General features: G+C 38.3%; 1 protein-coding gene across 6 annotated transcripts in view; it reads left to right on the top strand.

The window, feature by feature from the left end:
* Positions 1-14,448, top strand: part of VWA8 (von Willebrand factor A domain containing 8) — a 427,373-nt gene that overhangs the window by 379,318 nt on the left and 33,607 nt on the right. For all 6 annotated transcript variants that reach the window (XR_010024043.1, XM_063102173.1, XM_063102175.1 and 3 more), the window contains one exon: positions 4,626-4,734. Coding sequence is in view for 5 of the 6 variants with exons in the window: in XM_063102173.1 (XP_062958243.1) it covers positions 4,626-4,734 (109 nt within the window). In the remaining variant the exon portion in view is untranslated. The remainder of the gene's footprint in view (positions 1-4,625; positions 4,735-14,448) is intronic.

Here is a 14,448-nt window from a genome sequence, read left to right as displayed (position 1 = left end):
GGACTTTCATCCCATTTGATGAGTATTTCATTTAGTATTGCTGAAAATTTTTCTTTATCTTTTTATTATGGAACTTTTAAAACATAAAACAAAAGTAGAGAAGAACATATAATAAATTCTATGAATCCAATGCCCCAACTTCAAGAAGAAAAATCTGGCTCCACTCCCAGTCTATACCCCTAGATTGTTTTGAAGCTAATCCAAGACATCCTATCATTTCATCATAAATATTTCAGAGTATATCTCTACAACATAAGAACTCAGAAAAATACAAACACGCAATACCATAATCATGTCCAGAAAAAGTAGTAATTCTTTACTGTCATCAAACAATTAGTTTTAAAGCTGTTCTGCCACTCTAGGCATATGCAGAATGAGCTCAGGTCCTGCCATTTGTGCTTTTATAACACACCGTACTTCTCCTCAATAGCTCTTATCACTCTTTCCCATTCTGTTATTTGTGTGAATAGTTGATTGTCTTTCCACTGTATACACTTCTTGTAGGCAAGGATGTCTGTTTCATGCTCTAGTATAAGCCCCGGACCTACACTCAGAACCTGGTATATGGCAAACACTCATTGTGGAATGAATAACACACACTCCCATACAAGTAATGGTATCTCCCTTTAGTACTTATTTCAGAAACCAGCTGAAACTAGGCAGTTCCAGCTGTCAGCCAGAAGGTCCCCTCTATTGCCTTGAAGAACCTAATACTATTAGTGGATTCCTGACATAATCAACACAGCATTTAGTTAGCATCCATTTGTATCTGGATTTAAGCTACATACTGGTTCCTGTATATCAAGAATTGATTACTTCAGGCAGACTAACAGAGAAAGAAAAGCATATGACTTGAATAAAGTAGAATGGAAATTTTCCACCAAAAACAAGTGAATGAAGTAGACAGTAAGGTACTTGTACACACTTAGAAAAGCATTTATGGTGGGCACCAGCTGTGGAAATTGCACCCACTATCATTTGCAAAACTAATCAGCCTCACACAGTGGATCTCAGCCTATGTTTGTTTTCCTCATAATTGATTCAAAATTATAGTATTTAAGTCTGACCTATAAGAAAGAGTAAAATGAGAACTAAGATTCCCAGACTCTTACGTAACAATAAATATACCGTTTAAAAATACACTGTGCCAACAAAGTACAGTTAGTCCACTTAGATTACTAGGATGTGAAGCAGCTGTGCCCTGCAGTTTTGATCAGGGTTGAAGAAGCAGAAAGACATATTTTCAGCTAGTTTTGTGGGCTTGAGAGTATTAGCAATGGGAAGCTTGTCTAATCCAGAGGGTACAATTTCCTGTTTTCTTTCTCTGTTCCCTGCTTCAATTTTCATCTTTCCGAATTTATCAGTTTTGAACACCTTGTAGTGATCTTTCTGAAGGCTGACACAATCTGGAATATGATTTCTAGATTTCTTCATAATTAAAACAGCATGCAGTGTGTTTGGAGGGGGGGCAACATGATCTCACCAGAGGTAACTCTATAACTGGAGCTAATTCTATTCTCCCTACAAAGACCAGTCTGTTCATGGTACTTACCAACTACCCAGCTTCTTCCTTGATGTATCTATATCTATAAATCTATATATATATGTATGTGTGTATGTGTGAGTATTCCTCCTGCACCCCCTCTCCCAAGGACAAGCTAAGTCTACGTGTAGCTATGTCTATATCTTTTCTGATCAGTATTAATTTCCATTCTTTGGGACAGATCACGTTGACTTCTTAGATATGAAGTGGGGAGGTAGCATACCCTGCAGTGTTCATTGTGCCCAGCTTGTCAGCTTTGATACTTGAGATATAACTTAATCTAATGAAAATTTGTAGAAGTTTCAGAATTTGCCAAAACTAAACATAAAATAGGTGCTATTAGGAGCTCAAGTTCTATACATATATCCTTTTTTGTTCCTCAGAGCAGAGAGTGTGTTAGATTTAGAATGGGTACCTTGGCATGTCATCTCAGGATACAGCCATTCAGATATTACAGCGGCCTTGTCTGTATTTACCTTTTGATAGTCAGTGTTTTCAAAATGCTATCCAATATCATTTATTGAGTGTTACTGTTTGCCAGGCATAGTGCTAGGTCTGGAGATCCAAATTAAAAATAAAACACAGTCGTCCTCCCAGAGGGATAGAATAGAAAACATCTGTGTACATCACATGGAATAAACATCTTTCATCAAATTTTTGGTTCAGTTGTACACACACACACATACACACGTTTGTGTGTAATGGATCTCAATGTAAAACATATTTTCTACTTTAGAAAAGTTTGATAAACACCATGATAGAGGGATACAGCCCTCTCTATTAAAACAATAAAGTATACAACTTCCATGATAGATATCTGTGTAAGGTACATGAAAAAGGAATGGTCAGTTTTACCCAAGAGATCAAACACGGCGTCATAGGTTGTGGCCTTTGAGCTGGCTGAGTTGGTGTTTGCTAACCCAGCTGGGTGGTAGGGCAGGAACTGCAAATCTTCCCCATGATAGTCTAGCATTATGTGGCTCTAATAAGCTTCTAGCACTCTGCCCTTTGATGAATGGCTTCTTTGCAATGCTCGGCCTGACAGGGAAGAATAGAGACAATTCATTCTCTTTTAGCATTTGGGATGTCTGTTCCAGCCCAAGATATAAAAGATATTTTAGATGAGAGTTTCAGTTATACACATAGGATGTGTACCTCTCACATTGCACACACGTGTGCACACACATACTGCTGTCAAGCTATAGCAATAGCTACACGACTACGTCAGTTGTTGAGTTGAGGCAATACGCTAACTGTATGGCTGGTCATTTCATAACTAAAGCCAAAACGTTTCATTATTTTCATTATACTAAGTTTCCATTTGTATTGTCAGGGCTAGGGCTCAGACCCTTCAAAGCCATTATACAGACTGGGTCACCAGACCCCCTCACACACAGGTCCACGCTAGGTAATTGGGAAAGATCCTGGGAGCCGTTGGCAGATGACTTGAGCTCAGTCCTCAGCAATAAGAGTAGCAGCAGCAGCTTCCAGCAGCTTCCAGCAGCAGCGAAGGTGGCCTCCCGGAGGGTCCTGGGGGCCCTGGCAGCAACAGCTAGTAGCAGGCTCTCCATGACCCCCCTGGGGGTATCCTAGGAGCAGGGGGACCCTGTGGATCAGAGCCACTGGTTCTTTATACCCAGGACACCTCGGTGCACATGTGCAATTACATTAGACAATAACCAAGGAACACCTGGGTGCATGTGCATATTTACATCAAATGCTTGGCAAGATTCTGAACACCTGAGGGGCCCTGACCATTTTCCTATATTTTCCCTAAATGTACATACACACATACACATACACACATAGCAATCTAGAGATTGCAGTGTGATTAGGCTTTTGAAATATGCTTCATCATTCACTGTCCTAGTATCGGTACCCTTTATATTTACAGAAATTTATAGAAATGTGTGATTAAATTAGCATATTATGGATATAACACTGTAAAACCCAATGATTATGATTAGTTCAAGATGCTGCATTTTAAATAATCTTGAATCTTATTTTCATTTCCATTTATTTTGAGCACCCATTATTTGTTAGGTATCATGCTAGGCACTGTACATCAAAAATGAGAAAGATTCAGCCCTTATCTAAAGGAGCGCTGAGGCTAGCTGAGGAGACAGGAGGCAGACAATCACAGCACAGGTGGTAAATGCTGTGACTGAGGGAGGCATGCCATGAGACTAGCGTGCAGAAGCTGGCCCAGGGTTAGAGCAGGCTTCCAGAGGAGGCCATCACTGATTTGAGTCTTGATGGGTAAGTGATAGTTAGTAGGCAAAGCGGCAGGGGAAAGGACACTGCAGGTGGGAGAGAAGCAAGGGGCACTGAGGCAAGGTCCTAAAGAGTGTGTGCAGAGAACTGCTGGTGGACTGATGGGGTTTCAGCAGGAGCAAATGATGGCAAATGATGAAAAGGAGTGATGTTCTGGGAGGACAGAATCTCAAAGCTACAATAATATTAAAATACAGTTATTCTAATTAAAGTGCACCATCAGCAATTTGAGAAAAGTCTTGTATAGGGTTACATAGCAACATATTAAATTACATTCTTTAGGCTTGAACTGTTATCTTTGTCAAGCAAATATATGACCTCAGTCTTAAAAAGCAACCCGTGGGAACTCTCCTAGGAATCTGCCACGTGAACTGATCAACTGCCAGCATCACAACATGTCTTTGGGGTATAGCAATGGCATGCTATAGCGCCAATTTATGTTGACTCGTGAGACCCAATTGTGCACATTTCTGTCTAACTCGGTGTTAACCTCACTGTTAGTAGCTCAAAATTGATCGTGGTAGAAATATTTTTACCATGAAAATCAGTGAATACTACAAATCAGAAAAAATCAGGGCTTTTTTTTTTGTCTTGGAGGGCCATTTGTTAACTGTTTACCAGCACACTCCTGGACATTCCCTTCCCTTGAATCTAGAGACGCAGCTGGAAACATATCTTCTTGCCGTTTCTCAAAGTCAATTGCAGTTTCCAAGGAGTCTGCGACAGTTCTAGCAGTAGGTGAATGAAAGTAAAAGACTCACATGTGCCTGATTTAAGCTGTTCGCTTTCTTTGCTCCTTTGGTTTCAGGCTAAAAGAGATCCAAATGAGTGAATATGATGCCGCGACCTATGAAAGGTTTTCAGGTGCTGTTCGACGACAGGTGCGCTCACTCCGAATCATCCTGGATAATCTACAGGTAATCTTCCATTTATGGACCAAGAAAATCTGGGCACAAAACTGGACCCATTCCAAAACTGTTGGTGAAAGTTACTCGAACCCTAATCAGCCGGTCAGAAAAAAATTGATCAGCACCAAAATGTCTACATAAAACTGTGAACTCATCCCATGGTTTTCTTAGTTGAGTTCGCCAAGGAAAAATATTTGATGTCACCTTTCCTCTTGTCCAGGAAGCAGCAGTAATTTTACCAGTAACCCAAGCAAGGAGATAGGGCTAGTTAAAAACATAGCTATTGGCCAAGAATGGACAAGGCCTCATGTAGACTATGAAACTTTAGATTGCAACAAAAGCAAGCTAGTAGGCTTTGATTTGCTCCCCTTTTTGCCATCTTCTGCCAGTCCTGCGTGGCTCTGATTGACTAATATCTTCCAGCTGTTTTGAGGTTACTGCATAATCCCAGTAACCATGGGTATTTCTTTGGTGAACAGTGCAAAGTCTGGCCAGGAACTAGCAAATCATCATTTGAGATGACTTTCCAAAGCACAACTTCAGGCCCACGCATTGATTGCAGGCGGCTGGGCTAAGATTTGAGGAACAGGAAATGTTGTTGCCACCCAGATTAATGTCTGCTTCAACCTGTGCCCGTGTTGCAGTATGTGTCATTCTTCTCAATTAAGATAGCTCACACCAGTGACCTTCTTGGCTTCTTAAATGAATTCTATATGGATCATAGAGTGCTGGTTATTGGGCCTTTTCCCTTTTCTGAATCAATAGCAAAAATTTTCTCATTAGAATAGTAGAATCTATAAGTACTTCAATTGTACTTGGTTCAGAATCTCAATCCCTGATTGCAGCATTCCCTAACAACAGAAAATATACATTCCCACAAAAAGCCACTGATTGTAATAATATCTTCTGGTACAGGGATCAAACCCTTGATCGTTGTGATAGCAACACTGTACTCTAACCAATGAGCTAATCTCTCCAATGTTTTTTGATCTACAATCAGTAATTTCATTGTCAGGCTAATCTAAGTTAAGCCTTTTTCTGATAGCTTTGGCTAGTATGATATCTCCATGAACCCATAATTATACTCCTTTTTTCCTTTAGTGCTTCAAAGTGAGCTTTCATTCATATAAATAGTGTTTTTGATGGTGCTGATAACACTAAGGTCCAGGGTTCTATCCCTGTACTGGCCAGCCACCAAAAAAGAAAAAAAAAAAAAAGCATTTTTGAACACTGACTATGTGGCATGCAGTGTGCTTGGCACTGAGGGCACAAAGATTGATAAGATATTGTCCCTATACTAAGAAGTTTCTAGTCTCAAGGGGCAGAGAAGACAGACATCTAAACAGATCATTTCAGTTTAGTATGGTAAGTGCCTACACAGAGGGATGCATAGAATGGAGTGGAAGCCCAGAGGAAAGGGATTCAAGGATAGATTTTGAAGGAAAGGATGCATGAGCCAAGTCTTGAAAGACACATGTGTATTAACCAGACAGAGAAGGGTGGAAACTTGCTCCAGCAGAGAGCACAGCATAGACAAAGGCATGACACTGCATGAGGTGAGGATGGCCGCGGGCAGGATACCACTTGGTATGAAATGCAAACAGGGACATGGGACCAAGAGGCAGGTGAGTGGCAGATAAGGAATTTCGGCTTCATTCTGAGCACCCGCTTTGCTCATATGCAGAGAACAGAAAGCATTTCCCTGTTCTTTTTATTTAGTCTGTAATAACTGTTTAAGTCAGTGGTCATTTATTAAATATGTATTTTGCCTAAGAGTTCTTCCCTTCACTGACTAACCTTCTAGGGAAGAAGACACACGCGCAGTTTTAATAGCAGACACAATGTAGTAAATCCCTCCAAAAGGATTTAAACAAAGTGCTGTGGTTATATAGATGAATGTGTGAGTAATTTCTAGTCTAGAAAGTACATGACAGTTGGGGCAAACTCACAGAGGAAGTGGCATTTGAGCTGGAGCATGAAGGATGGGCATGGTTTCAATTGGTAGCTCTCTTCTAAGGATGGGCAGGGGGTGGGGGTGGAAAGACAGTCTTCTGTGGGGAGTGGCCAGGTTTTCTCAATCCAGCATGGACCAATACTTTTGTAAAGTACAATCGAAGTGAATTACTGAAAAAAATGATATAAAAATGGCATACAAAATATGAACCCCAATTTTTTAATATTAGACTCAACAAACATAAAATTTCTTCATCAAATTTCCGTACAAGTTTCTAAATACTTACTGTCAGTTTCTATTACTCATTTCGTCATGGATCAGTAACAGTGTTTGCAGATTGAAAGCAGTTTGTGAAGCTCTGATCTACACAGAAGAAACTTCTGAGCAAAAAATGAAGACTTCAACACAAGGCTCTTTGGAGAATGGCAGACAGTCCAGCATGACTAGAGTTCAGAGTGTGGGGAAGTGGGTAGTGGGAGAGAAACTAGGGAGAGTGTGAATCCCGAAGTGCCTTGAGCAGCCAAGGAGGCTGTGTCCTGTAACCAGTGAGGAGCCATGAAGACATTTGAGAAAGAGAGTGGTATGGATTTATCTTCTTTAGGAAGTTTCACAGCTGTGGAGTGAGCAAGTTTCAGAGAAGAGAGATGTGGAAGTCAGGAAATCATCATGAAATTGTTATTCAGGTGAGAAGTGATAGGAACCTGAACCAGGGTCATTGAAATGAAAACGGAAAGGGTGGGATAAATTCAAGAAGCAGTTTGGAGGTAAGACCGAAAGATAGTGACTGACTGAATGGGGGGTGAGGGGTGTGAGGGATGGGGAGGTTTTCAAGCCCTAGAGGACAGAAATAGGGAGCACAGGAAAAGGAGAGACTTGCAAAGAAGGCCAGTGTTTGGTTTGGATGTTAGTATGTTTTCTCACTACGGGCGTACCTACGTAAAAAAGTCAAGCATGATATTTGAAGTTTTTAGGATCAGATAGGGTTACGTATCTATATAGTTATCTATGTGGTTACCTTTATGGTCATCTGTATAGGGGGACAGCCTAAGCCAAGGCAACAGTACAGAGCAAAAAGAGGGGAAGGGTGAAAACAATTACATCAAGGAACGGCTGCATTTCAAGGGGAGCAGTAAAGAGCCAGTTATTCTTTCTGAGCGTGTGAATGACTCATCACTTGGCACATGGCCTCAGTGGCCATGAGAGGACAACTGCAACCCAGCGCAGCCTAGAAATATAGTCCTGACTTCCAGGCTGCACAGACATGGGCATCTAATTCAGTCTTTGCCAGGTGACCATTAAAATGATTAAAATAGTAAAAAGCTATGAACAGTGAAATACCCACATGACAGCAGAAATTAGGAAAGGGTGCTATTCACATGCAAGAAGCTTTGAAGAATTTTTGCTAAGTATAGTGCAAAGGGTCACCTACCAAGGACAGTTTGAAACCTTCCTAAGAAATAGCATTACTAGCAAGTGAGTGCATGAGATCTAACAGAATCTCGTTAAGATCCTTTGATTGTAGAGGCAGGGAAAAGAGAGAGCCCTAGAGCTGGTGAGTAGCAAATCACTGGACCTCCATTTTGTCACTGCCAAGCAGCAGCATTTGAAAGCAGCAACCTTGGGGAGGAGTAGGGTTGGGAGGTCTAGGTTTCATGCCGTGGTTACAGCAAACAGAAAGCTGAAAAAGGAGTAATACTAGGAAAGAGGCCAACCCAGCCCCAACTTGGCTTGAAGAGAGTAGATCAAACAAAAGCCAAATGCTGAAAGTTGGCCCTGTTGCAATGGCTTTTCCAAAAAAATTAAGAAATGATGTGGAGATGAAGTTCTCATGCTGGGACTGTCCACAGTTCCAACTCCGTCCCTACCGAGTTCTTGAGCTGGTAATGTAGATTTAGTTCAACTACTAACACTGGTTTAAAATCCTCAAGGAGAATTCTAAAGTCACTGAGTGAAGAGTGAATGAAACCAATGAGAATTTATCCAATGTGTTGCTGAACAGTTTTATGTCACCATCTCATTGCTTGAGAATAAGGACACCAAAAATGAAGTAGCGTGGGATCTGTGAAAAGATTCTGCACTGTAACAAGCCTTCAGGATGTAGATGACTACGTTACTAGGCTAGAAAACATCTGCTTTGTGTTCTGAAAATTCAAAGAAACTTGGAGTATGTTAAATAAGACGTGAATTTTAAAAGGGCTGGCCAAGAAGCAAGCAGAAATGATAATGAGGGAGTTGAATAAGGAAAGATTATAAGAAAACTAAGAATGCATCGCCAAAACTTATATCTACATTAAAAGAAGAAAGAACAGACACAATGAAGTCTTAAGTCTAAGTACTAAGATGAATGAAAAACTCGAAAAGTTGTTCTAGACTACAGAGGAAATAAAGAGGTAGAAACCATAAGAAAGCTGATGGATAAAGACAGAATAGAGAGCTAAAATACAGAGCCATGAGCCATCCCAATAAGTAGAATAGTAGTCGGTACATGGTAAAGGCTCGGTAAACATATGCTGAATGAACAAATTATATTCCCAGAGAAGAGGCCACCAAAAAGGACACACAAACAATAATCAAAGCTATGGCAGAACTATACAGAAATGAACAAAAGCCTGAGTCTGTGGATCAGAAGAACTTTACTGAGTACCAGGCAAAATTAATGAAGAGAGAAGTATAGCTTCATGGAATTTTAACATTTCAGAAATAAAGAAAATATCCTAAATGCATTCAAGCAGACATTGTCAGAGGAAAAAATATTAATCTTACATTAGTTGTTCCTGAAACATTGAATGCCAGAAGATAGAAGAAGAATGTCTGCAGGATTTTGAGGGGAAAACCCAAAAATTCTATACTCAGTCAAAATACAAAGGTGACAGAAGGACATTTTCAGATATTCAGAGACTTAAAATACATGTCACTTAAGTACCCTTTTAAAACATAATTTTAAAATAAATATGTATACATATGCGCACGTACATACATACATATATATACATATATATACATGGATATATATATACTTGGATACATATATATACACATACATATATATATACACATACACACAGATGTGTATAAATATTCCAGCCAATTAAGAAGGAATCAGAACTCCTTAAGAATGGGAATCTTATGGTATAAAAGGACTGGCAGTGAGCATTGGAAGCAGTTAAACACAGAATCAGGTCTAAAGAATTGTGGTAGATAAGTTTAAAAGAAAATTCAAATGTCAAAATTAATTATTTTAAAAAAATATATAAAATATTAAAAATTGTGAATTTAATAGTAATAAATGTAGCCCAAATTCCCACATTATTTTAAAAATAAAACAAAAATCAAGATTTTTGGTTAATCCTGTTGGTTTGTGTTAAGTTGGTATAGAGGAATAGAACTCAGTAAAAGCACAATAACTTATATTACATGATAATTACATGCATATGTTGTATGCAATTTATTGTTACATATAGTTATCTTTCCTGAAAATAATTAGAGGAATATAAATTCAATCAGGCTTTTTAAAGACTTAATCATGCTGGTATTTTTTAATGTATTGCTTGCAAATTACAATATATTTTATAAAGACTCTTCTGATTGCTGTAAGGGGGCAAGGGTGGAAGTAGGGAGACCGTAGGAGGCTATTGCGGTGGTCCAGCTGAGAGAAAATGGTGGCTGCACTAAGGATGGGTGTGGAGATGGGAAGAGATGGCCAGATACTGCCAGGAGTTGGGAGCATTTGCCAGTGGATTGGTTGTGGGTGAAAGGGGAGTTGAGGATGACTTCTAGGTGTATGGCCTGAACTGGAAAAGTGGGGTTGCCCATTGCCTTTTACTGAAATAGGGAGGACTTGGAGAGAGCAGGTTTTTAGAGGTGGAATTTAGGGTTCAGTTTTGAACTTAAGTTTAAGGTGCCTATTATATATGCACATCGATATGTGTAGTTCCTAGCTCCTTTGAGGTACAAAATATTTAATTCTTGAAGGAAAAACCTGAAATAATTTTTGTTCATAAAAACTGACTGTATAATGACAGGAAATTGTCACCCAAAGTAATGATTTAGTTCCACGTCAGCATCCAAGAGTACAAACTCTCCTAATGAAAACTGTCTTTGTTAAGTACAAGAACCACTATTTTCCCTTGCAAGATGTTACTTCAAGAAAGATGGAATTCCTTTGGACAAGAAGGTGCATATCTTCCCTTTTCTTTGCAATGCTCTTTCACTATTAGAGCACCTAGGAACCTAACAGATCTTTAGTAAGATGTCTTTAATGACTATGTCAAAATATTGAGAACTACAAAGTAAAATATTTCCATGGATTAATAATTTGTTATTTCATAAATACTACTCAAAAGTTTTCCTTAATCCAGCAAATATTGTTTGTTTGAATGGTACAGATTAATAGCATAGAAGTATAAGTTGATTGAGCACAGAGAAATGTTAAAATAATGGGAACTAATGTTTAATAAGAAAATCATTGTTCCCAGGTATCCTCAAACATCTGTTTGCAGTTAGTCATTCACCCACAAGTATTTATTGATGATCATCTATATGCTTTATTCTGTAGAATGTATATATACTTTCTACAAAAATTGCTACTTAAGTCTTTCTGATCGTTTTATTAAACAAAGTCTGAAGGACTAACAGAAAATCAGCTTGATTGTAGAGTTTTAGGTAAAGGAAGTCTTGATTAAGTGAGGATGTAAGATTAATCAGAGTGCTTTTACCAGATAGGAGGAATAAGTTCTGGTGTTCCATAGCACTGTAGGGTAACTATAGTTAACGATAATATATTGTAGAATTTCAAATAGCTAGAAGAGAGGATTCTGAATGTTCCCAACACAAAGAAATGACAAATGTTTGAAGTGATGAATATGCTAATTACCTTCATCTGATCATTCACACTGTATACATGTATTCAAATATCACATTGCGCCCCAATAAATATGTACAATTATTATGTCAGTTAAAAACAATTGAAAAATCAGAATGATTTCAGTGCTAAAATCATAAGACAAATTGTCACAAACTACAAGATAATTTTTTTCATCAAATTTATTTATTCTAATGTTCTCAGTGCTACAGATCTGTGTGTGTGTGTGTGTGTGTGTGTGTGTGTGTGTGTGTGTGTGTGTGTGTACTTTCTGGTTAACCAAGTATTTCCCAGAAAATGAATTAACCAGAATACATCATTCTCTAAGCATGTCAGTTAGTCTAAATGTTCTTTAAATGAAAGTAATAAAACTATATTTCTTTTTTAGAAAGTCTATTACATTGACTTTTTACTGGCTTTTTGTATAATGAGTTCTCATTAATATTAATTTATTGTGTAATACAAAACAGATGGACATATTTACAAGGACACTTTACTTCATACAATAGGAATATATACTAAAGAACATGTTTGACTCTTTGTTATAAATAAAAGCACATATTTTAATAGTAGGAACTTACTATTTCAAGAAGTATTTTAATGAATCCCATAAAATACAGAAGTCTTTATATACACAGTCCAGAATGATAAATATTTCTATTCAGCCTTCACTAATTTTTTAAAGAGCTCCCCTCCAGCCCATTGCCCCCAAGAGCATCCATTCTGACAGGCCTCTTCCTGTTTTGAGTTTCCAAGTATTGCTGGGCTGGCTAGAGGATAAAAGATAAATTTTCTGACATTTATCTCCAAGTTATATACTTGAAAACTAATGAATGGTGTTCCTATTCTATCTTTGTGCCTAATAGTTCTGGATCAAAAGGTTGATACATACTTTCACTTCTCAAAAACAAAACTACTGATTTATGTTCCCAGAATATCAGTAACAAGCCGTACCATAGTGATTCATTATCTGCAAATAAAAATAAAAATGGAGTATACTATACACCCAGCAGACTGGCTAAAAAAATTTTGTGTTTAATATCAAGTGTTGGTGAGATGTAAGTGGATGAAACCTTCATACACTCCTCATGGGAATGTAAATTGGAAAAACCACTTTGGAAAACTGTTTAGTAATATTTACTAAACCTGCTAGATCCTAGATGTTTTGTGCTTCCTTTTGAGTGCTGATGTTAATAACAAACTAGCTTAAAATAAACTGCCTTAAGATTAATGTCAAAATAGACATTAATGGAATGAACTGCTTTTCTAAGAATTATTTTTCCCACAATTTGTTGCATCTTATATTTAGCAGACAATTCACCTATTTTCTATTATTGAGAAATAGACTTACTAGTGGAAAACGTATTCCTTCAAAGTCACTGTTTAGCATCCTTAATCAATTTATTTTTAGAAGTTTACAAATTGAAAGTTATTTCCAGTTATTTGAAAAAATGTTACTGTCCTCACCATTCTTTATGTGATATAATTAGGAAGAGGCAAAAGGTAAAAAACTAACTGGGAAATCATTCTCTAAATACTGATGACTTTTATTAATAATTAAATATTGACTTTTATACCTCAAACAGACATTGACTGAGTGCCCCCTCATTTGAAGATAGAAATGCTGAGACCCAGAGGATTTTAATAACTTGTCCGAAGTGAGCCAAGACTAGAATTCTCATCCGCTGAATCCTAATCTGGTGCTTTTTCTACCAGATCCACTCTTTGTCCTGATTATTACATTCCTGAAATGAAAATAGATTCTGCGTAGTAAATTGTAACCAGATTTTTTTTATTGAAGCATAATTGATTATACATGTTTTGGGGGTTCGGTGTTGACTACCATCACCTGTGTACAATGTATGTTGATCAAATCAATATTATTAGCATATTCATTATTACAAATCATACTTATTCTTTATGCCCCTTATCCAATCTCTCCGCATTCCTCTCTCACTCCCTCCCTCCCACCTCTTATGACCCTAGATTTGTTCTCTCCTTCTAAAAGATTAATGGTTACTCTGTTGATTTGTTGTCTAGATGACCTGTCCAGAGCTGAGAGAGGGGTATTTGGGTCCCCCACCATTATCGTAGAGCAGATGCTTTTTCTGTTACTCTGGAGTGGGTTTTGTGGACAGAGACATCCTCTTCTTTTTTATGGTCTCTGCTGGTGACTCTACTTGTGTCAATTGAGTCAAGTGGCTGGCAGACCACCTGCACAGTGGCTGTGGCTATTGTTGTGGCTGTGGTGGGCCACCTGCACAGAAGTGGTGTTTTTGGCATGCTCCTTGCCTGGTTGTGGGTGGGAGTGGTGACCTTCAGCTCCATGCCTCAAGACCCTGAGTGCGCCCCATGGCAGCAGCGGTGTGCCTGGTTGTGGGAGGAGCTGTAAGCAGATTTTTTTAATATACTTTCTTTTTTGAGCAGTTTTAGGTTCATAGCAAAATTGAGCAGAAAGTAGAGTTCCTATATATCCTCGCCCCACCTCCCCAGACACACAGATTCCTCTGCTGTTGATATCCACCACTAGAGTGGTACATTTTTTTAAATTGATGAATCTACATTGACACATCATTTTCACCCAGAGTCCATAGTTTACATTACGGTTCACTCCTGATGCTGTACATTCTATAGGTTTGGACAAATGTATAATGGCATGTATCCACCATTATGGTATCATACAGAACAGTTTCACTGCCCTAAAAATCCTGTGTTCTTTGTTCATCCTTCTCTCCCCCCTAATCTCTGGCAACCACTGACCTTTTTATTGTCTCCATAGTTTTGACTTTTCCAGGATGTCACATGGTTGGAATTATATAGTATGTAGACTTTTCAGATTAGTTTCTTTCACTTAGAAATATGCATTTAAGTTCCTCTGTGTCTTTTCATGGCTTGATAGTTTGTTTCT

This window comes from Cynocephalus volans, chromosome 7, assembly GCF_027409185.1.
Source record: "Cynocephalus volans isolate mCynVol1 chromosome 7, mCynVol1.pri, whole genome shotgun sequence".
Classification (NCBI taxonomy): domain Eukaryota; kingdom Metazoa; phylum Chordata; class Mammalia; order Dermoptera; family Cynocephalidae; genus Cynocephalus; species Cynocephalus volans.
Note: the sequence above shows the minus strand (reverse complement) of the source record. Positions and strands in the feature narration are given on the sequence as shown.